General features: G+C 39.6%; 6 protein-coding genes across 7 annotated transcripts; 3 read left to right on the top strand and 3 right to left on the bottom strand.

The window, feature by feature from the left end:
* Positions 1-93: 93 nt before the first annotated feature.
* LOC140784098 (uncharacterized) lies at positions 94-3,933 on the bottom strand. The gene is made up of 5 exons (XM_073131303.1): positions 3,755-3,933; positions 3,529-3,658; positions 2,853-3,449; positions 2,551-2,737; positions 94-770 (listed from the first exon to the last, which is right to left on the bottom strand). Exons 1-5 carry the CDS (start codon positions 3,829-3,831, stop codon positions 745-747), a joined length of 1,017 nt encoding a protein of 338 aa, XP_072987404.1. The 5' UTR covers positions 3,832-3,933; the 3' UTR covers positions 94-744.
* An 891-nt stretch (positions 3,934-4,824) lies between these two features.
* On the bottom strand, positions 4,825-7,735 carry LOC140784096 (subtilisin-like protease SBT1.7). The gene has a single exon (XM_073131302.1). The coding sequence runs from the start codon at positions 7,415-7,417 to the stop codon at positions 5,123-5,125; it is 2,295 nt and encodes a 764-aa protein (XP_072987403.1). The 5' UTR covers positions 7,418-7,735; the 3' UTR covers positions 4,825-5,122.
* A 3,041-nt stretch (positions 7,736-10,776) lies between these two features.
* Positions 10,777-15,004, top strand: LOC140784099 (probable prolyl 4-hydroxylase 9). Its single transcript, XM_073131304.1, has 8 exons — positions 10,777-11,023; positions 11,103-11,225; positions 12,464-12,621; positions 12,937-13,039; positions 13,841-13,936; positions 14,283-14,348; positions 14,426-14,545; positions 14,751-15,004. The coding sequence occupies exons 1-8, from the start codon at positions 10,871-10,873 to the stop codon at positions 14,838-14,840; spliced, it is 909 nt and encodes a 302-aa protein (XP_072987405.1). The 5' UTR covers positions 10,777-10,870; the 3' UTR covers positions 14,841-15,004.
* Positions 15,005-15,193: 189 nt separating this feature from the next.
* On the top strand, positions 15,194-19,347 carry LOC140784095 (uncharacterized). The gene is made up of 6 exons (XM_073131301.1): positions 15,194-15,305; positions 15,629-15,747; positions 16,434-16,595; positions 16,710-16,882; positions 16,961-18,878; positions 18,953-19,347. Exons 2-6 carry the CDS (start codon positions 15,631-15,633, stop codon positions 19,007-19,009), a joined length of 2,427 nt encoding a protein of 808 aa, XP_072987402.1. The 5' UTR covers positions 15,194-15,305; positions 15,629-15,630; the 3' UTR covers positions 19,010-19,347.
* An 848-nt stretch (positions 19,348-20,195) lies between these two features.
* Positions 20,196-22,490, top strand: LOC140784101 (uncharacterized protein At2g23090-like). Its single transcript, XM_073131308.1, has 3 exons — positions 20,196-20,377; positions 20,474-20,514; positions 22,144-22,490. Exons 1-3 carry the CDS (start codon positions 20,305-20,307, stop codon positions 22,261-22,263), a joined length of 234 nt encoding a protein of 77 aa, XP_072987409.1. The 5' UTR covers positions 20,196-20,304; the 3' UTR covers positions 22,264-22,490.
* Positions 22,491-22,918: 428 nt separating this feature from the next.
* Positions 22,919-25,069, bottom strand: LOC140784100 (uncharacterized). 2 transcript variants are annotated; one of them, XM_073131305.1, is made up of 3 exons: positions 24,688-25,069; positions 23,613-23,798; positions 22,919-23,513 (listed from the first exon to the last, which is right to left on the bottom strand). In XM_073131305.1, the coding sequence occupies exons 2-3, from the start codon at positions 23,691-23,693 to the stop codon at positions 23,046-23,048; spliced, it is 549 nt and encodes a 182-aa protein (XP_072987406.1). In that variant the 5' UTR covers positions 23,694-23,798; positions 24,688-25,069; the 3' UTR covers positions 22,919-23,045. The 2 variants fall into 2 exon arrangements, with proteins under 2 accessions (XP_072987406.1, XP_072987407.1); XM_073131306.1 differs by lacking the exon at positions 24,688-25,069 and having other exon boundaries at positions 23,613-23,824.

Genomic DNA, 25,069 nt, shown 5'->3' on the forward strand with positions numbered 1-25,069 from the left:
GGCTGTTCTATAACAGGAGCAATTAATGCTGGTAGTAGATATAAATATGCATCCACTGTTGACGAATTACAAGTGGTTTAATGAATCTGGAGATGAGCTCAAACGAGTCAATATATATATATATATATAGAACCATAATATACATGAACTGTCGACGCATTACAGAGCGCCTGAGGTGATACATGAGATGGTACAAACAGTTGTGGTGCTAACTAGCCTTCGCTCGAGATAAATAATTAACTTCGTCTGTTTGTTACAAAGCACTGGATTTAACTAAGAAAAGAATAGGTTTACATCAGAGCAGAAGAATCAAAGTGAGCTATAAAAGCCACAAAAAAAGAAAAGAAAAGAAAAGAAAAGAGAGATGTAGGAAAATGTCCTTCCAGAGCAAGAATCAGGATTCTCTAAAACATTTGGAGAGGAGAGCGTGCAATCACCCCAAGTATCAAGTGAGCCATCACCGGTGGGTTATTGAATTATATTGGAGTATGTTGAGCACCCTCAGCAGGACCGAAATAGTCTGTGATTGCCTGTTGTTGGTTTAGCAATGGAACTCTAATTGACCTCACTGTGTATTGTTCCAGCAGCCTCAAATTGGACAGCAGGTAATATGGTTGGTGGCTCTTATAAACTGTGTATGTGACATGTTTCCAAGAACAAGCAGAGTACCTTGTTTTTGGGAATGTCGAAGCTGCAAATCCAACTCCAACGTTTCTGAATAATGAATCAATTTCCTTAATGTCTTCAAATTACATGTTTAACAAATACAACTGCAAAATTTGCAAAGCTGTTAGGAGAAGAAAATAAAGAGTAAGAACTACAACTATTGAGGCTAAACCAGAATAAAGCTTGCAGTGATGTTTTAGCATCTAAGTTAAAAATGAAAAGTTAGAGAAGACTAGTAAACCAACACTGACAAATTGAAGAGAAGTTAACATAGAGACTACAAACAAGATAATATCCATTTTGAGAAGATTAAAGGGACAAAAGAAGCAGAAGCCCTTGTGGAAAAGCTGATTAATAGATATTTCATCTAATCTAAAATTAGTTGGAGTATTAAAGTAATGAAATTGCAATACAAACCCAAGATCACATTACAGCATATAGACCCTTCGCGAACCTCTACAACATCTACTAATGTGCTTATTCTTCATAATACTAGTACCTTAGGTGCCTCAATTTGATTGACCTTTTTAACCTAACTCTTTAACCTAACTCTTTCTGAGAGGTTCTTTTATATAAAATCCTTTAGACAATGCCTACTTGATTTTAAATTACATATTTCGTTTGGGTTTTTAGAATGTAAGGAGATGTTTCACTTATCTAATGATGTTTTGGTAAACTTTTACTGATAATACTCTAGCTTATTCTGAAAGAATATAGGAACTCTAATTATGAGAAAAGTAATTCTCTACAAGAATAGAATTGAAGAAATTGATTACTCTTGTATTAAGCTCCAAGAGGAGAAACTTTGCTTTATGTTCCTTTTCTTCCGCCACAAGTGCCTTCGGTGCAAGCTGGTGTAGAAGCTGCTAATAGTTCTAGAAACCTATTTGACAACTACTAGTCCTCTTGCTCTCAATAGAGACATAATTAGGTGCAAGTTGCAATCGAGAAAGAGGTATTTATATCTGTCTTTCCTCAAGCCGTGCACTGCTTAGACATTAATAGGACATCTTGCTAACAATCATCCAATGGGGGGGGGGGGTGTGGTGGAATTTCCACTTTATTCTAGCTTAAGTAAAGGAATCTCAAGTAGTTCCAAATGCATAGAAAATATTATGATACTTGAGCAGAGCAAGGCTTCCAAGGCCATCTAACATAAGAACTTGAGAGAACTTCATCCAAACGCACAGTAAAAGAGCAGCAAGATGATTTCAGATAGCAGTACTGGACAGGGAGAACCATAGAAGGTGCATGTCTCTTGTCATAGATACATCTAGTAAGTTGCAAAATTAGTATCTTACCCCCATACACTTCGAGGGCTTAATCAGGAAAAAGAATTTGGGCACAAACCAAAAGAATGAAAATAGTCACAAGAGATTGGGTGTACAATTAAGCCAATTGCTGCATTATCTTATAACCCACATTATAAAAGTCCATGATCTTATACCAATCAGAGTATGGTCCAGTAGTAGACATATGCAGTGTATTTAGTGAGATATCTTGATGATTTTGCATGGGCATTAACATGTGCTTTTAACAATCATATAAGCAATAAGTATGACATAACATCAGCATGTCGGCTTATTGACCTCTTGTGAACATATATATTCAGAGGGATCGACCTTCCAAACAACTAAATACAACAATGGAATGCTAGCAAGGATTTCAACAATCTAGTCTATATCTCCAAAACCGTTGGTATCCAAAATAAACGATAGTACGCTGAAAACATAACACAACATGTTCTTTGAAAGGACAAGCAATAAAAGAAGTCTTTCGCTTCCAAGATATCCAAGAAAATAATCATCTTTGATGAACTTATTATGCTCTTGGAAGCTGGAAGTGAAATATTAATATAATAATATAGCACAAAAAAACACTCACCAACTGATGATAGGAGTAAAACGGCCCAGAAGACAATTAGAATAGGGCGACCGTACTGGATTTGATATTGAGACCTTTGGAGCCGTCTATGAAGAGCTCCAATCCAACCATAGAGCTGCTTACTGTAGATTTCATCCTCACATTCACCAAGGCAACTCTTACTTCTATCATAGAACGCATCAAGTTCCTATACAAGAACCAGAAAATATAGTAATGATTATAAAATCTATGGCAACATTAAGCAGCGTTACAAAATGAACACTTTATTCCGCAAAAGAACATTACAACAAAGAACTCCTCACCCGATTCGTCTGATTATTTTGCAATGGCATCATTTCAGCTGCCTGCTGGTGATCCCCACCCTTACACTTCCTGAAAACATTTCCAGACCACTTCATCTTAGGTTTTGATTCTAGGGCTTTTGTCAAACAAGATAAGCTTGGTATTTTAAGTGGTGGTAATCGGGGTTGCTCCTCAAAGGATCTTCGAGGAGCATCCTCATCAGAAACCAAGATCTTCCACGAGCCAATATCAGCACTAGCACTTGCTGTCCTCCGGTGCCCCTGCAATTTCTCCTGCTTCTTCTCCAAGCGACCAAACCCCTTTACATTGTTTACATTCTTCACACATTCATCTTCTCCATTCTTCCTCACAACCTTTTCTCGCTCGGGCAAAGGCTTAGAGAGAAAAAGAGCAAGCTCATCCCGTTCTCCTTCATCCAATCTAACCCAAGCAATTGTGCTCTCTCCCTGCTTCTGATTGGTTTCCCTCAACGAATTCTCAACGATGGCAATCTGACTCCCAATTGCAGAGAGAAATTGGATATGCCGAGATCTCGCATCCTCTTGAAGCGAGGAAGACGCATCATTTGGTCTGACAGCCCGTTCGAACTCCTCGAGCTATGGATTGTTTCACATAATTAAGCATCGACAGAAAAATCAACTCTGACCATTAATTAACAATGATATATGAAACTACCTGCCATTTCGCCGTCCCAAGCGCTGTGCGAAGATCTGCTAATAGTTCGTCAGAGAAGGATTCGCGCTTGCTAGCTTGATCCGAAGCGGCTCTCCGTTCGTGGATCCATCTCCTATAGACAGATTCCATCCTACGAATGGGATATCAAGAGGAATAATGAACCCTTAGGATCCGAACGACAACCCAGAGGAGAAGAAAGAATCACGAACCCTAGAATGTAGAGTACCTGTCCGTGGACTCCTGTACCTCCTCGGCGGCCGAGAAGAAGGGATCCTTTTCCCACCGATCGAAGCACGTCGTCATTAGAGAGACGAGGAGGAGGAATCGATATCGATATCGGAGGTAAAAGAGAAGGGGGGGGGGGGGGGGGAAGGGGAGTGTGATGCGTTTATTTTAGCTCGCCTTGTCACATTCCAGGTGGTTGCGGACGACGAACTGGGACCCAAAGGAATCCATACTAATTTTTTTCTTTTATAAAAAAAATATATTAATATCTATTGACAACCTCATCAATTTCTTTTTTATTAGTTTATTAGTACTTTCTTTAATCCAAAAATAACTACATATAAATCACTTTAGCAGCAATACAACCATTTTATCTTTATTTTTCAGAAGAAAAAAAATATTTTTTTCAAATTAATCTCTTGTTATTCTTCCATTCTTCACGAGTCTCCTTTCCTTTCCTCTATGATCTTTTTGGATAAGCAATAAGCAATGAATGATCTTCAATAAAATACAAACTTGGTGCTCTTGAGAGCCAAATTGGATGATGAGCATTAGCTTTAGACGAAAGGAGTGGAGGAGAAGAGATTATTCTGAATTTGGCGTTAGTGGTGAGAGACGAGGTGTTAATTCTGAAGACATACATAATGATACTTGGAGAGTGGGGAGATTTAGCGACTAGGAGTGGGGCAATTGAAATTGAGATTGAAAAGATATTAGGGAAGAGAGAGTGTCTGATCCCCCTCCTTAATGGTGCAAGTATCTATCATAAACAAGAACACTAGGAAGGGAGCAAATAGTTGTCTCTCTAGTGTGTAGTGTGGGATATTTGGTGGGCTATCGGGCCTCCAATTCCAATTGAGATACTTGTTGGAGTTTATGGATTATTATTGTTTTTTTTCTTCTAAATCAACATCATTAATGTACGAAAGTCCACTTTTTAAGGTGCTAATTACATATCAAACTCCATCCTTTTCACCAGGCGTGTGTGAAAACGTGAAGCTAGACACTAAATTAGAAGCACATTTTTGTTGTATTGCATATAAAGAGTTCAATTAATTAGTAAGACATCAGTTTCTAGTAAGGTGCATCCTTTATTGATGAATTATAATTCTAATGAATTCATCATCCCAACCAAACCATTCGATGGTGTCACGCAACCAAGAAGATTGCAACGTCCAACCTAACCCTTATTACAAATCCAACACCCATCCGACGTCCTTTTCATCACAATTATAAGCGACAATTAATATACAAATTATAAGCTGCAACTAATTACACCGTTATAAATCAACAAACAAATCGAGATTCGTGCACGAACAGCAAGCACATCAAGATTCGTTCCGTTTCCTGATGATGCGGTTCGGCTGGTTTAGGTCCACGTGAGCGCGATTGGGCTCGAGACCACGTGCTTCCCATCGGACCACTCGAGCCGCCCGAACCCGGACGAGCCCGAGGGCAGCGACGGCGCGGAGAAGCTCACCGTGTAGCTCTGCTGCTCCCCCGCCTTTGTGAAGGTCAGTTCACTGGGGTCCACCTTTATGGTGACCGTACCTCCGGTAACACTAGCCGAAGCGGTCGCATTGTACGTCCCCGAGGGGCCTACGTTGGTTAGCGTCCTGAAGTGGGTCACGGTGGTTACGTCCCCGCTGTTGCCGTTCGCGGTGTCGAACGGAACGGAGAAGGAGGGGTAGTTGAGCCGGGTGACGGAGTAGGCCTTCTTGGGGTCGCACGTGAAGTTAGATTGCGGGGCGATGCTGGAGATCTCGAAGGAGGAGTAGTTGAGGGCGCATAGGAAGTCGAGGTAGTCAGCGGCTGTGAGGTCATAGACGAGGCCCGGGTCGGCGGCGTGCTTGGGGTCTACGTATCCGGCGCCCATATCGAATGGGGTGGCGGCGGCCCCCGTGGCGGTGTCGAGGATACCGCCGCCCGAAGGGTAGGTGTAGTAGGCGGTGGTCATGAGGGCCGAGCGGATGGCGGCGGGGCTCCAGTCCGGGTGGGCCCCTTTGAGAATAGCCGCCAGGCCGCTTACATGTGGGCATGACATGGAGGTCCCCGAGATGATGTTGTAGGCCACGCGGCGGGTGTCCACGGCGAGGCCTGTGGGCCCAACAGAGCCTGTCCAACCGGCGAGGATGTTGACCCCCGGGGCGACCAGGTCCGGTTTCAGAATCTCCGGGGTGATGGCGTTGGGCCCGCGGGAAGAGAACGCCGCTACGACGGGCGATGGCTGCACGCCGACCTTGGTTCCCCCGAAGGCGATGGTGGCGGTGGGTGCCGGGTCAGATAAGACGTAGGCCCTGATGGCGTTTCCGGCCTTTTCCCCGACTCCGGTGGCGGGTAGGAGGTGGGCGTCGGCGACGAGCTCCTCCCCATTGGCGGCGGTGTTGGCGAGCACCATCCCGGCCCCACCCGCTTCCCTCACCACGTAGCCCTTTTGGACCCTGGCGTTGATCCCGCGGTCGCAGAAGACGATTTTGTCCTTCACCTTCTCCGGCACGAGCGTGCCGGGCATGCAAAGGTTCCCGTTCGTCGAGTTCGTGGCGTTCCCGGCGTAGACTAAAGGAAGGAGGGTAGCCGGCAGCGGCTTCCCGCTATACATCGACACGCCCGTGAAATTCCGGCCGTCGCCGAGCACGACGTCGGCGGGGAAGCCGCGATCCAGCGTGCCGGCGCCAACGGTGGTCATCCACGGGGCGACGTTGGAGAGCGAGGAGGGGCTCGGGCCCGAATTACCGGCGGAGCACGAGACGAGCACGCCTCTCTCCATGGCGGCGAAGGCCCCTACTGCAACGTTGTCGCGGTAGTAGTCTGTGGAGCCGCCGCCGAGGGAGAGGGAGAGCACGTGGCACCCGTCGGCGACTGCCGCGTCAATGCCGGCTAGGATGTCGGAGCCGAAGCAGCCGGCTTGCCAGCACACCTTGTATGCGGCGATCCGAGACCGCACCGCCATCCCCCGCGCGGTCCCGGCGGCGTAGCCTAGCAGGCTGGCGTTCGACACGGCGGAGCCAGCAGCGGTGGTGGAGGTGTGGGTCCCGTGGCCGTCGTCGTCCCGCGGCGACCTGGACTCCTTGGACTCGTCGATGGGCCCCGTACTCGCCTCGTAACCCTTGGAGAAGAAGCGAGCCCCTATGAGCTTCCTATTGCACGAGGACGAGTCGAAGCCCTTGCCCGACTGGCACGTACCCTTCCACCCAGCAGGGACCGGATCGAACCCCGAGTCGTCGTAGCTCTTGCTCTCAGGCCAGACACCGGTGTCCAATACCCCGACGACCACGTCGCCACCCGAGCCGGACTCGGGGAAGAGCTCGTGGTCGCCCGAGTCGATCCCCAGGAAATCGGGGCTCCGAGTCGTGTGCAGATCGTATATTACCTCCGGGTTGACGCGGACCACCCCAGAACGGGACTCGAGCGCCTGGGCCTCCGCTGAGGTGAGCCGCGCGGAGAAGCCGTGCGCCACCGTGTCGTAGGAGTACAGGAACTCGGCCAACTCGGAGACGGCACGGAGCGAGTCGGCGTACCACTCTCCGTGGAAGGAGAATTCGGCCGGCATCTCGTGCTTGGCCATGTGCACGATGTAGGTGCTCCTCTCCTCCGCGGTGGACACGTGGATACACAGCGCCGCCAGCAGCCACAGCAGTAGTAACCTCGATTTGGAACGAGCCATAGCTCTCTCTGAGCACTCTATTTGCTTCTCTGGAAGTTTTGTTAGTTTGCCCACCTCTCTCTTTATAGTGAGGAGTTCATTTTGGAGGATAAGAGAGAGAAACTTTGGGTGGAGTGGAGTGAGGAACAGCTTAATGATTGCTTGGAGACAATAACAAAATTAAGGGGATGGGCAAGAAATATAGCTACTAGTGGATCTCATGCCTTTCGTCTTCTACTCTTCTTTTATTCTTTATTTTCTTTCTTTCTTTCATGTTAACTATTCCATAGTTACGTGTTTAAGTTTGAGTTCTTTATTTTATTTTACTTTTTTTTATCATTCAAATGTAGAAGGTTAAACATGAGTTAGATAAAGGATTAAATCTCTCTTAATATAAATACACTTAAATATCATCAAATTTTAACTAACATATCATACTTCATCGAATCATTATTTTGTAGAGTTATTTCTCTAAGCTAAATGCGGCGGAACGGGTTCACTGAAGGTTGGTCGATAGTTTGAGTAAATTTTTTTATCATTAATGAGCCCGAAGAGTAAATATAGACTGACCTAGATACAAAGACATTTAGACTATACTAAGTTTTAGTTAATATATTAAGCTGTCTAATTTAATATTCAATCTATGCGCATCGCTGCTGAGATCTGCTATAATTTATGGCACTGCCGAATTGTTGTTTTAAATTAATTGTACCGTCGAGCCATCAATTGAGTCGAGCCCTTGAGCTAAGCTACCAAATAACTTATTTATAATAATTACTTAGAATTGGAGTTGATCTTATAACCTTATTCATCATGAAAAATAATACTAATAACTACAGTCGAGTTAGATCGGTGTTAAGAGTACTTTTTGTTGTTGTTGTTGTTGTTATAGGAATGAGCTCTATCGAGAAGTACGGGGTTGTAAACATCTCGAATGATTAGTACTGCTCATAAATCATAATTGTAGACATGGTAAGATTTTATCAGAATCTTCGAATGTATAAAGTTTGTTAGATAGATAGTATAGATAATGTTAAAGTTGAAAATAATTAGTGAGATTAAAGTGGCACGTATCGCATGAGTTCATCTACCATTAAAACAAAAAAAAAAACCCTACCTTGTTACATTCTCCAAAAACACTGAATATAGTCTTAATCAACTCTTGGACTTAATTAACAAAAAGATTAAGGCAAGATGTTATTTCGATGTAGACTTCATTTAGAGCTGTTGCTAAAGAGAGGTTGTAATTCAATCCGGGTTAGATGGATTATGGTGCGTCGTCAAATGCACGTTAATACATCAATTAAACGCATTCCATGACTTTAATTATATTCACTTAAATTTTTTTAAATAAAATTAAAATTATGTAATAAATGTGTATATCCCACTAAGAAGATTCGTTTACACCGAAAATTAAATAGATGGGTGAGCATTAACTAGTAGATGTCACACTCTTCTATGTTTGAATACATCAAGATTCAAAATAATTTCTTTTTTGTCCCCATAAATTAGAGATTATTTTACACTTGACTAATTATGGAACAGCTGATAATTGTGGAATTTCATGATAAAGACAAATCAATAATAATAATAATAATAATTGACGGTTGTTTTATTTTTGGAATATTTTGAAATGACTAAAATCTAATAACTATCCTGGCATTTTCCCTAGGCCTAGATACTAGATAGTCTATATTTGGTTTCCAGCTACAAGTGGTAAAACCCAAGTTGCAATATTAATGATGCTATTTAGATGACAAATTTGTTATCTAAATAATGCTTGGATTTACTTACTCCTTTTTTTACCTATATAATATAAAATAAATAAGTAATATATATATATATATATATCAATATGAATGCACTGATATCTAATGTGTCGAGTAAAACTAATTCCTATACATTACCACCGGATCTTTATTGACTACATTGTTTGTGAATTTAAGTGACCACCACCACCACCAATAATTAGGAAAAAGCTACCTTCTATGGTGGGTCATAGAAGGACATGAGATGGATGAGTTTTATTAGAGGACTACGATTGCTTGAGGCATCATGTGGAGGTTGTGATGTAGCTCTCAACCTTTTGAATAAGGCTACTTGCATAAATAATATGGATCAGCTGTCCATGAGGGTGTTGTCTGCCAATCCCTCAATCAAAATGTTCATATGGTGATAATATTGCATGATGCTATGAGAGGGATCCACACATTTGCCCTAGATTTGTCTTCTCAAATCACATATATAGTCTTATGAAGGTGCAAAAAAGGAGAAAGATAATTTCTTTTGGTTGGTGGACTCGGGCAGGACCGCATCGAATCTTTCATCGTGATTAGGTCACTTAGTGTATCACAATTTATATGTGGTTGGATTGCTCAGTGTATCACGATTTTACTTGTGATTTAGCAACTATGTGCGTGGGCGATGCATGAATTAACTAACTAGATTAGCGTAGTGTACTTACTTATTTTCCTTTTGTATATTTGTGACTACTTTCATCCGCATGCAGGGTTAGATACCCTTACTTTGGGCTTAAATCATTTCACCTATCATTTAAATTTTATTTTGTATCATTACATTTTCTTACACCTTTTTACTAAATTGCAACACAACCATCTTTAACCAAGATGACAAAATGATGCAATCAATTCTACATCTATTAAAAAAAATATGCATTGAAGGAGAAAGTTCACGGTGGCTTAGTGATATAAAATAAAAGTATAAAATTATAGAGTAATATTTTTTTCTCAAATCAATAAATAAAATTTGAATTAAAGGGACACAACCACAGTTAATTTTACATGAAAATCAAAAGTGCAAAACAAAGTAGTGATATAAAAAAAAAAAAAAAAAAACTTCAGGAATAAAGTAATTTTGGTGGAAAGTATAGGGAGGTAAAATATTAAGGTAAATATATTTAATCTAAGGTTTTAATCATTGCTTAAAGGAATAACTCAGCCCAAGCCCAAGACCAAGCCCAAGTTCAAGCCCAAGCCTAATCCTCCTAATGTTCAAATTGGGCTGAGATCAATTTGGGCCACGGTTGGAAATCTTGGGCTTAATAATTTGAAGTAGTAGTTGGATACAGGCAAAAGGGTTAAATAGGCCCAATTAAAAACATAAGGGCCTTTTAATGGGCCCACTTTAGCGGACCTTTACTTGGTTATTTATACATCGTATTCAATTTATAAACTCAAACACGAGCTTATATATATATATATATATATTAAAAAAAAAGCTAAAAGAATTTGAGCTAGGTTGTACTTGATGGTCAAAATTAATTTGAGAGCCAGGCTCGAATCAGTTCGGATCAATTACACCCCTTCGCCGGTCCTCAAACAAACAAAAGAAAATAATTAAATAAGCAATGCCGCGTCCTCAATTGAAAAAAGAAGAGAAAATGCCGGAATTTTTGACATTCCGGTAGCCATTCTCGTACTGTTTCACCTCTTCTCTCTCTCAGCAGGGGAAGAAATGAACCCCTTCTCCGCCGCTCCCATGAGAGGGCACAAGGCGAGGTCGCCGTGGATCGTGATTCTACGGACCAAGCTAGGGCTTCCTGCGGTGATCCTATCGTGCTCCGTCTTCTTCTTCGTCGGCTTCTACGGATCCGTGCTTCTATCTCAGGTACATACCTCTTTGATCTCTCCGTCTCCATCTCTTTTCTTTCTTCCTGTGATTTTGATCTCGTTCCTCTGTCTCGAAGGATCTCCCCGACGAGGGCGTTCCACGAGGGAGGTTGATGGAGGTGACAGAGGGAGAGATGGAGTGGCCGGTGATGCCCTCCGGGGAGAGTGGAGATTCGCGCCCTTCTTTGATTCCTTTCCAGGTTATTGAATTATCTTCTATCACTTTTCCTTTGAATCGAGTTGGATCCAAAGATGCGTCTCGTATTAATTGTGAATATAATAGTTTTGATGTAATAAAGACATTTGTTGAATTAAGAGACTTTCAGGCGAAAGAAGGAAGTAATGCTTCTGCACGAGAAGTTACGGATCAAATACTGGAGCAAATAATGATTTAGGGTTTTCGTTTAGTAGACCAAATTAAGATCTACCTGTCCAATTCATATGTAATAGGTGACTCCGGGTTCGCTTTTGTGTTCTTTTAAGAGGGAGAAAACATCTAACACAAATTTATACTAGTAAGATATGAAAACTGGAGGAGGAAATACGTTTTTCTTCTATTATTCTTTCACCATATGGATTTGGCATCAGGGGAGTTTAAAATGATACAAGAAGAGAAAGGGAGTTATAAAATGTTTTCTGCAGTACAAGGCATGTATGATACTTGTAAGGGCATATGCTACCTTAGAATCTCAGCATTTATAGTAGTCAGAGTGATTTCTTTTGACTTTACTGGAAGTGTCTTGGAAGACCATTATTCTGCTTCTGATTTATATTCTAGTTTAAATGAACGAGAAACTTTTAGCTAGCAAGATTGGTAATAGACTAGAAGAATCGGATGTGTTTTGAATCTTTTGATATCTTTGTGTTCAGAGGCACTGGAAATAAAAGCGACAATTGAGTTATTTGAGGTCGACTTCAACTCGACATTTGAGTAATTGGAGTAACAAAGATATGTAAACAACACCATCATTGGTGTGGCTGTTCTATAGGGTCATGGATTTACGTGCTTGATGATATTAAGTGCAATTAGATGTTATTATATGGGAGTATATACCATATTACCAATTACATGGGAATGCACTCATTAAAATAGAAGCGTGTATACATATTACTGATGCATGTTCAATGTCCAAACCACCATCACTTGGATATGCCTACACATATTTGGGACTTGGGATCCCTCTTTGGTGATCATGATAGCTTTGTAGCAGTAGTTTCCCTTTACAACTTTTCACTTATTTTGTCATGACAATTAGTAGTTACCCCTCAAAGGCTAAAAATTGCCCAGGTATTTATCATATTATTATTGTATGACATATAATCATATATTGTATTGTACCTATTTATTTGATGACACATCTATAGCTCTTGAACTTCCCAGCTTTGCAGCTTTAATTTTTAAAAGAATTATTCTGTATGTTTTGCTGCTATAGAGCAGGTTCTGAGCTGGAATCCTCGAGCATTATATTTCCCACGATTTGCTACAGCAGACCAGTGCCAGACAATAATACAGATTGCAAAATCAAAGCTCACACCCTCAACATTGGCTTTACGAAAGGGTGAAACTGAAGATAACACTAAAGGAATAAGAACAAGGTGAGTTTTATTATTCTATTGAGTAAAGGACAAAAATTGATGTACTAGGATATGATAGTACTATAGGACAAAAGTTAGCCAATATATACACTTTCAGGTAGCAAAAGAAACATTTAATTTTCTTTTGCAGATTCACTATTTCATAGTAGTATTAGTGAGCCATCACCAGACAATGCTTAGATATTGGTAGTTCTTCCCTCAGAAAAGAGCTGCTAGATTTATTATTTGATTTTCATTTTCTGTCATAACATCCCTGGAACTCTGACAGTGCATGATGTGCTGTTGTTAATTGTTACTATTTACTCTCGGCAACAGTTCAGGCACATTCCTTAGTGCTTCGGAGGATTCAACTGGAGTCCTGAAACAGATAGAACAAAAGATTGCTAGGGTTACCATGATACCAAGAGAAAATGGGGAGGTATTTCTCTACAACTTTATGTTAAAGCATGCTGTCTTAAGCTGTTGAAATGATCCTTCTATTTTATAATTGGTTGAAATATCCTAGTATCACACTGAAAATTGTATTTCACTTCTAGACACAACTATTATGTTAAACCACTATTTTGGATCAATATATATTGCCCCTTTCTCTATATGAGGATGCTATATAATCCTAAATTCTTCTTGAAATTATTCTTGATTGTTATCTCACTAGTAAATGTCATATATACAATTGATATTTTCATATCTTTCAGTTCTAACCTTAGCGTCTGGGTTAACATATCAATTAGGTATCATGTGCGAGAGCAATTATGCTGTTCCTCTTTTCATATTTCTGCCCTAGAAAAGAACATCTTTTTTACTGTACCTCATCATGATTTCATTTTCATTGAAGAAGCACACAAAATACGTGGTTTACTAAGATGTTAATTCGATTCACTGATAGTTGTAAGTTTAACCGTCTGAGCTTCATAGTGCCTGAAACTATTATGCATATCCAAGTTCATACCCAGATGCATGTTATTTGATATATTGTCTTGATATAGATGTTGTAAAGTCACGTGTTCGGCAAAACAAGAAATGGTATGTTTGATTGACAATGGCTAGGGAATACTTTTATAGATAGAGAGCATGAAGTGACTTTTTATTAATTAAATGTTATCTGGGTCAATGGTGTTATAAAGGTAATACTCCTTTTATGTCTTTGTTGTACTATCACGGTTTCAGGAAGCCCTTAAATACTTTGTAATTAACACTCAGGGTTATCATCATGTTGCAGTCATTCAATATCCTGCGCTATGAGATTGGTCAGAGGTATGCTTCTCATTATGACGCATTCAATCCAGCTGAATATGGCCCTCAGAAAAGCCAACGGGTACATAAGTAGTTTATTTCTATTTACTATTGTAGGCCTTTATGTGTGGTTACTCTGAACTTCTCTGATGATTCATTTTCCACTTAATTAGAATAAGATTTAGACGAGCCATATAGGGGGCACTGATGTTCCCCTTGAGCATGATGTTATGCTCCCTATCTTTGGTAGTCGTGAAACTTCATCTTTTGGTTCTTTATGGATTATATGTGAGTAGCTTGGTTCCTTCTTGTTTATATGGTTGAGGGAGGAGCAAATTGGTGTTTTATATATTCTCAAACTGGGCTGCTTTCCAAGAGTATGCTGCTATCCATCATTTCTAAATGATCTATGTTGATATGTTTCTCAGGTGGCTTCTTTCTTACTATATCTTTCTGATGTTGAGGAAGGAGGTGAAACAATGTTTCCTTTTGAGGTTCGTAACAATGGGGTCATTAAATTTGTCTTTCTGTTTGTTTGTTGATCATAACAGATACTCTTGTTGGTTGACAGAATGGATTAAACATGAACTCTGGTTATGACTATGAGAAGTGCATCGGTTTGAAGGTAAAACCACGCCAGGGCGATGGTCTATTATTCTATTCCCTCTTTACAAATGGCACGATCGACCCGGTATGTTGTTGCACTCTCAGTGAATCTGATATTTCCCTGATTCTTTTCAAGCTTAAACTATTCTCTACCAGTTTTTTTCCCTTGAGATGACCAGATGAAGTGTTTAACAATGTTTGCATGCACTATCATTTCTAATACAAATTCAACAGGGGAATCTAATCAGTTCGATATACTTAGATTGCTCACTCTTTTGTTTTTATTGCAGACATCACTCCATGGCAGCTGTCCAGTGATCAAAGGGGAAAAATGGGTAGCTACAAAGTGGATTAGAGATAAACACCGAGATTTGATGTAATGACAGTCCAGTATGAAAATTCCTCATTTTTGTAGCTTATTTATGTATCGATCAGCTTAAATATCCACATTACCATTGTATGGTCATCACAAACTATACGACACTTAACATACAAGACCTTTAAATTAGAAGATAACTGCTCTCTTTGTCCATTCAAGACAAAATTTTCTTCCACATTGTTCAAAATATTTCCAGATCATACGATTAACACAATGTTGCATGTTCCCACCTCCATTTCGTGGTGGGCTTTTCTGTTGGGTTTCTATAAGTTGTTCAGAGTGAACCTATTTGGCTTCATGTAATTGCTCCTACTAACAGTTGTTCTTTCTCACTCCATGTGAATGTTCTTCCCTTGATATATGCAGGATTCTACCATCAATTTGATCCCGAGGGAGATAACAGTTTAAATTTTTAACTATTCAAAAGCGAGACTCACAGCATTCACCCATGATTAGGACTTAGGAGGTAGCCTAATTAATCTTGAGTTGGCATAATACTCGTTGTATCCCGCATTAAATTTTGGATAAGGACGCCCCCCACCTCACTAATTTCACATCATCGCCTTCGGTGGCATTGTTGGAAATATTTCCGCAACGGCTAGTTTCAATTTTTAACTTTTTTCGCTCTTCGTCCGCTCTCTTTTAAATCTCTCTCTCTCTCTCTCTCTCTCTCTCTCTCTCTCTCTCTCTGGGTCCTAACGGATACTCTTCTTTCTGTCTATCGCATCTCGATCTTGATATCAACTTTCTTCTATTCAACCTTCTGATCTCGCTTCTTTCGCTCCTTAGCCATGGAATCTGACTACGGTGTCATTTCGCATTCGCCGGTCGAGGAGAAATCGCCCAATTTTGAGAAGAAGGTATCCGATCGTGAAGCACCATTAACCGCGAGCGGAAGCGGGAGAAAGGTACTTCTTTTCTCCAATATCTACCCTAATTCGTTCGCTCCTTTCCAATTTTTAACCCTTCCCAAAGATTCGCTGTTGGTCCTCTGGCGGTAATTCTTATCCGCTGGCATTAGATAGGAAAACTGAAATCCCTAACCTAGGGGTTCGTTTTGTTCATTTTCTTGGGGTTCTTGTTTGTCCACACCTCTCGATATAATGCAATCGTAAGGATCTATTATTACGGTCTGGTGAAATGTTTATTGTAGGTATAACCCTAATCTTGGAACACCGTGCTCATCTTCATGCAACCGTGGGTGATGAGAATTATTAGTATAATTAGGAAGGCAATTGGTGAATTAAGAATCGGATGTTCCTGTAATGGACTCTAGGATACGACTAGGCATCTTTTGCGGTTCTATGTGGATATCTGTTGCTTGGTATCATTCCGTTTGGACATTCATCTGTAAAACGTGCAACCTTTCTTTCCTACTTACCAGATATTATGTGATAATTCTACAGCACAATGCATGCCAACTTGTAGATAGAATTAAGGGCTTGAAAAGGAAATGGGAGAATTTTATATTTAAGCACTTTCTTTAGTCAATCTGGAGAAGGCATTCTAGCATACCATTTCACTCATTCTTCTATAACAGAGTATAAAGATGGAGTTCACTGACTCTTATCTCTCTCTGATTACTTCTCTACAGTGCGTAGGATCAAAAGAGAGCGGGCATTCAATCTTGAATTCTGTGAACAAAACAACATCCCAGATTAAGAAGCCTGCACATCGAAGAAGTGGTTCTCCACTCAATTGGTTTCCCCGAAAAAAGACGGATTCGTACTTAATGAGAAAAATTAAGCATCTGCAGGTACTAAATAAGCACATGATTATTTATGACATAATACCTACTTGGTTGTAATGCTTTTTATTGGTATAGGAATATTTATTTTCATGATGCACGAACTTCTATTGTATTATGTAGGAGATTGAAGGCATGAACTCGACTCTTGATGAAACTCTGGGTAATGCCAACCCTCACTACACAAGGATAGCAAGGGAAAAGATTGCAGCTAGAGAGGCAGCAAGGAAGGCTATGGAAGCTCGTAAAGCTGCACTTGTTGAAGCTTCTTGGTGCAGAATACTTCAAGCAGCCAGGTAATACGATCATGGAATTTTTCATTCATCACATGTATTACATTACGTTAATGGATTCTAAATTACTCTGTACAACAGGATCCAGTGCAAAAAAGCTGAAGGAGAGTTGGAAAAAGCTAAGGCATGTGCAGCAGAAGCCTTTGAAGCAGCAAGAGCTATGGGTGTAATGATGTATGATAGGCCAGATTGTCCAGGGCAACCCTGCGAAGTAGAAACATTCTCATCCACTGGAGGACGATCAACACATGCAATCACTGCTTCTTTCGAAACTGCATTTGAGGTAGATAAGGAAGTAGCAGCAGCAGTTAAGAAAGCATTTGTTCGACTTGCGAAATTTCCCTCTTCTTCAAACAAAGAAGAATTTAAGGATTTGCTATGGAGAATCAGTCAGAATCCTGATATTAATGAAACTGTAGAGGATTTATCAGTTATAGCTTCAGAGTCTGAACCTGACAGTGGATCCAGAGTGGATGCAGAGTTGCATGTTGGTGATGATGCAGAATTGAAAGAGGGCAGGACAACGAGTCAACAAAATTATAGAAACAGCCTGCTTATATCTGATTGCAGCAGCAGCAGGATAAACTCATCCACAGGACTTGTTGACATAATGCTTGACAGGCTTAAAGGTTTGCACGAAGATGAGCTTGCTTCTTTAACTGTTATTGTTGCCACTTGTGGTCTAAATGCTGCTCTTATGGAAGTAGAAGCTGGCAAAGATCATGAACTTGTACCAGTTCAAAATTTGACCTTGGGGTCAGTAGGAACTAGTATGAGAAGATATTCTAACTTTACAGGATTTTTGGAGGACCATATGCGAAACAAAGAAGCTTTGACAGAAGTTCCCAGTCTAGACAAATTCTTGGTGAAGCATGTCTCTAGACTTGAGAGGGAAGTTGAAGAAGCCAAGAAATTAAATAAAGAGAATCAAATAACCAAAGCAATGCCTGTTGAGGAAGATGCTCGAAGCCAGCAATTAAAAAGCAATGCAATACTGCAAGAATCTGCTGCAGACTTGGGAAGCATTCTTGTGAGGCATGTCTCTAAACTTGAAAGAGAGATCCAGGGAGCCAAGAACTCCCACAAGAACAGACCTTTATCAGAGGATGTCAAGAATTTGGAGTCATATGAAAGAAAAGAAATGCAGACCAAAGTTGAAGCAGCTGAATATCCTAATGTTGTGTCTCCATCTGCCTGTGTCTGTGTTGCTGGGGATAAAAAATCTTCTGCTTCCAAGGAAAAAGAAGAGGGAATTTGTGAAGCATCACATGTAAAGGAGAACAAACAGTTGGAAGATTCTGAAGGACTGAGTAAACGCAAAAGCCAGCCTGACTTGCCTGCAGGACCTAAAAAAGGTCAAGTTTCTTCTGTTCATTGTAATCTCGACGAAAAAGAAAATATAGGCATAAACATATTGAAATCATCTTCTGATGTAAATAAGATGCATCAGGCAAGTAAAAGAATATCTCGAGTTGAAAGAGCTAAAATGGAAGCATTTAAAGCATTTTCATCTGAAGATTGCAATGAAGCAGGTACTCAGATGCAGTACATGAGCCTCGATCAGATCTTAGTTAAGCCAATTCACAGGTTGAAGAAGGAAAAGATGGAATTCTTGGAAAGAAACTATGAATTGCAAAGAGAACAAAGGAAGCAAGGAACTGATGTCATAACAACAGAGAGTTTAGACAAAATATTGGTAAAGCATGTCTCTAGACTTGAGAAGGAAAAACAGGAACTTGGAAGGCTGGATGATATTATCACTATAAAGAAAACTGATTGGCAGCCTAAGGAGGATATAGAAAGTTTGGGTGACATCTTGGTCAAGCATCAGTCAAAAATTGAGAAAGCTAAGTCCGCTGCAGCTGAGCAATCGACAGATGACCTCAAACATGTAGAAGCTCGTCGAGGAGCAAGAGAGAGGGAGTTGCTAGAAGCTTGGGGGGGACTAAGCTTGGGAAATTCTATAAGGCCTCATATCTCCAGGATTGAAAGAGACAAGGTAAATTATTTCTTTTAAGACTTAGTTATCCAAGGTAAGTGACTCTTTTATAAAAAGCTTGTTTTACTTTTCAGGCAGCATGGCGGAGAGCTGAGGAAGAGCAAATGCATGCGATAGGACTTAAGAAGTAATTCCTCTCGGAAATGTGTAGACATTCTTTTTTCTAGCTGATGTACTTATTCATTGTTGCATTCTTTGATCCCCTGTGTTGGTCCTTCTATTGAAGTTATAGAAGGTCATCTGTTAAACTTGCATCTTATGGAATGTATCAAGCATCCCTACATTCTGTTGCCAAATGACATTTTCACTTTGTCAACCGACAAAATGTGGAATGGGTCACTCCATTTGTCAGCTCATCTACATTTGGTCTATCATTTTGGTCTCTGAAGATGATCAGGATTGTTTCTAACCTTCCATTGATGTTTGTATTATGGAATGAGGAGAGGAAAAAAGAAAATTCTCATAGGAACTTATTGATTACAATTAGACTGTGCTATGTTATTGTTTTATCACAAGAAAATAGAAATTATAGAGTTCCTTATGCCACTAGTGGTTCTTTGAAGATGAGAATATGGTGCATGAAATGAATTTCTTGGTCTCGCTTTTGTTCAATACCATCCTTTTTATATACAGCACCTGGAATTGTCATTTGTAACTCCAACTAGGTTTATTCTGATACAGGCTTGCATGTTTAAAACCTAGTGGAGTTCTAAATAATCAAGCAAGCACTGTATGTGGCTGAGGTGTGATTTTAAGAATTTTGATGCAAAACTTTATAAAGATCTACTTTGACTACATGTGGACTTGATCTCCTCCTTATTAAGTAGGTAGGCATCTCCCCTACTAAACAACATTTTCCTTTGGAATAATTGACTGCTTTTGAGTTGCTTTAAGAGCGCAACACCTAAAGGTGTTTTCTCACCTAAAATGGCTCCTTATATAGCTCCCTTTACGTTTTGATTTATATTCATTTTTTACAACTAGAATGGTGATATAAGGGGAAAAGAAGAAGAAGAAGAATAATAATGGCCACGATCAAATTGAGATCTTCAATTTCAACTACATTAGAACGAGAAGATTTATATGTTATGAAATAATGACAAGACTATTAAATTAACAGTACTTAGACGTGCCAAAATAATTTAAAGGAAAAAATCGATACAAAAGTGAAACAAAATTGATTCCAATCGCATCTAGAATCGATAGGATTTAAAACGGAACAGCGGTAAAGAAAACACGCCGGATTCCTTTCCCAGCCTATCACGCTTTGTTTAAAATTCCGGATTTGCCCTTTTGGCCTTTAAGACGGCTTTTTCTCTCGTTCTGACCTTGGCGTTCTGCCCTTGTTCCCGTGTGCTTCTAGTTCCTTCCATTGCCTAGAGAGAGAGAGAGAGAGAGAGAGAGAGAGAGAGAGAGAGAGAGAGAGATGGGAGGCGGCAATGGCCAGAAGTCGAAGACGGCGAGAGAGAGAAACATGGAGAAGAATAAAGCCCCCAAAGGTTGAATTTTTCCCAAAAAAATTTCGGTTTTTTTGTGTAGATGTTTTCGTTAGGATTTGTTGTGGATCGAAGGGTTTCTTATTGTTCTCAGTGCAGGGAGCCAGTTGGAGACCAACAAGAAGGCCATGAACATCCAGGTCCTCTTTGTTTCCCTTCGAGTACTTATTTTTGTTGCTTGGTGTTGCGTCTCCTAGTATTTATTTGTTTGATTCTTTTAAGGATTAGGTAAACTTGTTGAATCTTGGTAGATCCGTTCGTTCGTAGTGGGCTTCCTTAGTTTAGGGCGAGAATTTTGAGCTATTCTGCTGATGTTTGGAGGAATTCTGTTGGAAATTAAAAAAAAAAAGGTGTATTTTTTTTCTTATTTATAACATGAATAAGGTTTATGATTTTTAGACTTAATAAGATTGAATCCTTCCATGGAAGAAAGTAGATTCTCAGATGATCTGGCAATGTTGGAGGTCTTCCTTAGTTCCATTCCACCATCTGAGATGATCTGTTCAGGAGATCGAGGATAGATAGAGGTGGATGTTTTTACTCAGAAAGGTTCTCCTGAAGGATGATATAGCTTAGGATTAACATATTCATCAAGTTTCTTGTGGATTTTACATGTTGAAGAAGGCTATGTTAAATTTTCCCCCTCAATCCTTAAGTATATATATGCAACAGCATTCGATCTAGTAAAATAAGCATGTGGGCGTCTGTATATGAGATAAGCAGATATAAAGTAGTATTTTTATTGCAGTTGGTTCTGGACCTCTGGTAGCTCTTATACAGTTATTTTATAATGATCACTGTTTAGTGCAGCACAATTTTTTTCACATTGGGTGTATTTTTGATGAAGAATAAGAAAGGATACTTATTATTATTTTATTAAGAACAATACTGTAGCCATTTTTATGATAGTTATCTCGAAAGAAATTAGAAGACATTTGAAAAACTGAGGTACAGTGGCATGTTGGGGAAAGGGGTTATCGATGATATCATTCTTGAGTTGTAGTTCAGTGTGGGTTAATTTTTTACCCTCTTGTGTATGGAATCATTGCAAGCAACTTCCATTCAATTTGCATATGAGGCATTTTGCTGCAAAAGGTGAAGAGTATGGTTCCAAAAAAGACTTCCATTGGTGGATATCAATTTCAGAGACAACTGAGGTATAATTTGCATCTGCTGCTTTATCATAAGTGGCTATGGTTTAATGACCTAAGGATACTATGGCCAAATGGCTTCAATAGCTGATTGCAACAGCTGAACGGATTTATTATGAGAAGTGATAATATGCATAGTACAATGTAAGATCAACATTTATTGAGGATAGATTTTGAGAGTAACTATGATGATTGTCTGGCCATGTCTAGCTAAGACCAAATAGGACCATAAACTAGTTGTTCTTTTCAAGTGGAGAGAGAACAAAAGTCTTGGTTGACGCAGCTAGAAAAACTTGATTGATCAACAAGGCTACTGGAGAATATTGCCTTAAATGGAGCTGAATAGTGAGAAAGGATTCTTGTTGCTGACACTAATTAAATTGGCGCGTAACTATGTTTTGGATATAAAGGTTCTTTACTTGTTCAAAGTAATACATTATTAAGAAATTCAGAGTACAATCCAGCTATCTTGTATGCATATTTCTTTGTAGTTTACTTCCCATGTAATCACATTGTATACATATTGTGGAATTACATATCTTATGCAGAATATCATTTTTATGGTCTGCTTTGAACCTCTTCTGATGATTTACTATTGCTCATTTAACCTGAATGCAGTGTAAGGTATGCATGCAGACATTCATCTGCACCACATCAGAAGTGAAGTGCAGGGAACATGCTGAAGCAAAACATCCCAAAAACGATCTCTACCAGTGCTTTCCCCACCTCAAAAAGTAGCATAGGGCTAAAAGAAGCATCTTTTCGAAGCAAATTACACTACATATTGATATGTCTGGTTTTCTATGGGTGCAGACTTTATCTATTGTGATTACTAAACTGTGTCTTGCATCATTATGTTAACTTTCAGACTGTTCTTCTTTAAATATTAAAGAGTGGGTGAGCTTCCTGTTTGTGCGTGTAATGTTGCTCTGCGTATTGTTATTTGAAGCACGGTTTGAAACATACATCTTTGAATGTAATTAGTGTCATCTTAATGGTCAGATCATTCTAAACATCAACCACAACAAATTGGCAGAGAACATTTACTTTAATCTTTGTAAGCTTATAAATGTCAATATTACAGTTCGGATTATCTTGATCCAGAAACTTACTCTGGGTGTAGAATTTTGTATCGCTTCAGATAAGTGGCCAGTAAGCCATTATTAAGAAAGGAAAGTGTATTTTATTATATCATGAAATTAAGAAAGATTTGGTATTTTTTTTGGCTCATTAATTAACTCTGAACTCATAGCATCGATCTCTTTTCCTCTGCACTCTTGCTCTTCCTTCCTTCCATATCTTAGTATTCTTTCTTTAATTTTCGTCTACCTTTTTCTGTTGCTCTTATACTCTTAATATGTGGATCTATGGTATGTACGACTATTATAATAGGTTAATCACAATAACCAACTGGAAATATCAAACTAGGCATCAACCACAACAAATTATCAAGATGAACGTGGTTGGCTTTTACATTCTACCTAAGAAGCCATAATGGCATTCCTAATCCATAGAAAATATCACGTCATCTTAAGACTCAAGCACTGGTACAGCCATGGTGGCTGCTTAAGCCCATCTTGCCTCATTCCTTCTGCAACAAAAGGCCTTGTCTTTTGATACTGAAAGCTATTGCTCACATCTGGTACCTGGACTAGTCCCCATTCATGACCAATTAGCCCCGCAGACTCCGTCGAGGATGACGAGAAACTCGCACCAGAATCAGAAGCATAAGGAGTTCCTTCTCTCTTCTTTCGGCTGCTTCCAATGGCTAGAGTTAGCTCTAACTCGTTCTCTTCTTCATTCTCCAGCATAGCATCTTCTTCAGTAGTTACTATATATTCATCTGCTGGTAGTTCCAAGTGAAGTGCTCTTCGAGGTTTGCTCTGATTCTGAGGACTATTACTTGATTGCCTTTGAAGCTCTCTGCTCTTCTTCATATCCCTCATCAGTAGCTTTTGAACTCTGTACAAGTGATGGAGTTCATGAACCTAAATCATAAAATAAATTGATTAGCTTAAAATAGTGGATTGCCTGAGGAAGAAAAAAAAAACAAGGTTGTATGGAGATTACAATGGCAGAAGAGTTACCTGTTGCCTGAATGTTTCTTCATGCTTCAGCATGGCCATCTTCATATACTCCTTATCACAATTCCTTATGAACTTCTCCATTGATCTCTTTTGAGGTTGATATATATTTTTTGTCACCAGAATTAGCTGGAAAAACTGAGTAGGTTCTGTTTAATTCCAGTGCAGCATCCAGAATGTTAGTATAACCTGCAAACATTACAGATTCAATTATGGGCTACAGTAGGCTTTTTGCCAAGAAGAAAAAGCGCTATGGTTAATTGATTTCATAGAAGATGATCAGACTTTCTCCTAGCTAGTGTCTGCCATTGTGATCTGTCTAAAGTGTCATTGGAATAGTGTTACTTTCACTAAAGAATCAAAACTAGTTGCGATGAAAAGGCACAGGGAACTTCTTTTCTGATCCTGTGAGGTACATTTGATGGCATGAAGTTAACTAAATCAGATGTCATGGAAGGAATTAACTTTCATGATAGTTGTGATGCTGGAAAGGCAAAGGAGATTATCTATTTTCCAAAGAATACCAACAGTTTCTGACAGCTTTTTCAAAGTAATTCTGAATCAATAAGCTGAATGTAGGATCTGTCACTTTGAATCTTTTGATCTTCAAAAGGAAAATTTACTACTTGATGATGTTCTAAATTCCTTTCACAGAAAACATTCTGTTAATCATATAATGCACTAAAACATATGCTCTATTGAAATTCATACATTATAGGTGTTAATCAATATTCTGCATTTTCATAACAATAATATTTAGAAAATTTACAGAAAATGAGGCGATTGAATAAGTTCAAAAAAAAAAAATGTGATCCCAGAATGTGAACAGTAACGCCTTTTCCCAAGGAGAAAATTCCAACAGCAGTTTCAAACTGGGAGAAGATTGTTCATATGACAAAAGAAGAGAAGAAAAAGAGCGTAAGGTTGATAGAATTAGTCTCTTATCTGATAATGCACAAACACTGCCATTATTTCTATCAAAAGAGCAAGAATATAACACAAACTTCACAATAAACTTTACCTCCTACAAGATCAAAAAGTATCAATTATAAACAAAGAATGTGGAAGGCATTCTGACCTGCAATTATCTACCAGACATCAACTGCTATATATACAAAGAGAGAGAGAGAGAGAGAGAGAGAGGGAGAGGGAGAGAGAAGACAAAGCACTGCATTCATGGCAAACTCCTCCTTCCTCTTCTGATATCCTACTCTCCTTTGCAGCGAAACAACAATCCTGAAATCCTCAATCTGGCAAGGGTAAGTGGAAGTGGTGGGGGATTTAAGATTCCCTTCACAATAATATTTTAGTTAGCTATGCAGGCATGGCAAACAAAATCCCAGAGCCCTATCCAACGCAGTGCTGAGGTGCATGAGAGGGGAGAGAGAGAGAGAGAGAGATGCCTCACATAAAGCCAACAAAGTGGACAGGGCTAGAATAAGAAGACCCACTTATGGCTT

The sequence above is a fragment of the Typha latifolia genome, chromosome 3 (assembly GCF_019914945.1).
Source record: "Typha latifolia isolate L0001 chromosome 3, TyphaL0001v2, whole genome shotgun sequence".
Lineage (NCBI taxonomy): Eukaryota > Viridiplantae > Streptophyta > Magnoliopsida > Poales > Typhaceae > Typha > Typha latifolia.

Excerpts from the sequence above, each read along its gene's own strand:
- LOC140784099 (XM_073131304.1), top strand. The coding sequence starts at position 10,871 with ATGAACCCCTTCTCCGCCGCTCCCATGAGAGGGCACAAGGCGAGGTCG. Across the intron at positions 13,040-13,840 it reads TACCAAGAGAAAATGGGGAG|TCATTCAATATCCTGCGCTA; the intron begins GTATTTCTCTAC and ends ATCATGTTGCAG. Across the intron at positions 14,349-14,425 it reads AAACAATGTTTCCTTTTGAG|AATGGATTAAACATGAACTC; the intron begins GTTCGTAACAAT and ends GTTGGTTGACAG.
- LOC140784096 (XM_073131302.1), bottom strand. The coding sequence starts at position 7,417 with ATGGCTCGTTCCAAATCGAGGTTACTACTGCTGTGGCTGCTGGCGGCG.
- LOC140784098 (XM_073131303.1), bottom strand. The coding sequence starts at position 3,831 with ATGACGACGTGCTTCGATCGGTGGGAAAAGGATCCCTTCTTCTCGGCC. Across the intron at positions 3,659-3,754 it reads GTACAGGAGTCCACGGACAG|GATGGAATCTGTCTATAGGA; the intron begins GTACTCTACATT and ends TCCCATTCGTAG. Across the intron at positions 2,738-2,852 it reads AAAATAATCAGACGAATCGG|GAACTTGATGCGTTCTATGA; the intron begins GTGAGGAGTTCT and ends GTTCTTGTATAG.
- LOC140784095 (XM_073131301.1), top strand. The coding sequence starts at position 15,631 with ATGGAATCTGACTACGGTGTCATTTCGCATTCGCCGGTCGAGGAGAAA. Across the intron at positions 16,596-16,709 it reads GAAAAATTAAGCATCTGCAG|GAGATTGAAGGCATGAACTC; the intron begins GTACTAAATAAG and ends TGTATTATGTAG. Across the intron at positions 18,879-18,952 it reads CCAGGATTGAAAGAGACAAG|GCAGCATGGCGGAGAGCTGA; the intron begins GTAAATTATTTC and ends TTTACTTTTCAG.
- LOC140784100 (XM_073131305.1), bottom strand. The coding sequence starts at position 23,693 with ATGGAGAAGTTCATAAGGAATTGTGATAAGGAGTATATGAAGATGGCC. Across the intron at positions 23,514-23,612 it reads AAGAAACATTCAGGCAACAG|GTTCATGAACTCCATCACTT; the intron begins GTAACTCTTCTG and ends TTTATGATTTAG.
- LOC140784101 (XM_073131308.1), top strand. The coding sequence starts at position 20,305 with ATGGGAGGCGGCAATGGCCAGAAGTCGAAGACGGCGAGAGAGAGAAAC. Across the intron at positions 20,378-20,473 it reads GAAGAATAAAGCCCCCAAAG|GGAGCCAGTTGGAGACCAAC; the intron begins GTTGAATTTTTC and ends TTCTCAGTGCAG. Across the intron at positions 20,515-22,143 it reads AGAAGGCCATGAACATCCAG|TGTAAGGTATGCATGCAGAC; the intron begins GTCCTCTTTGTT and ends ACCTGAATGCAG.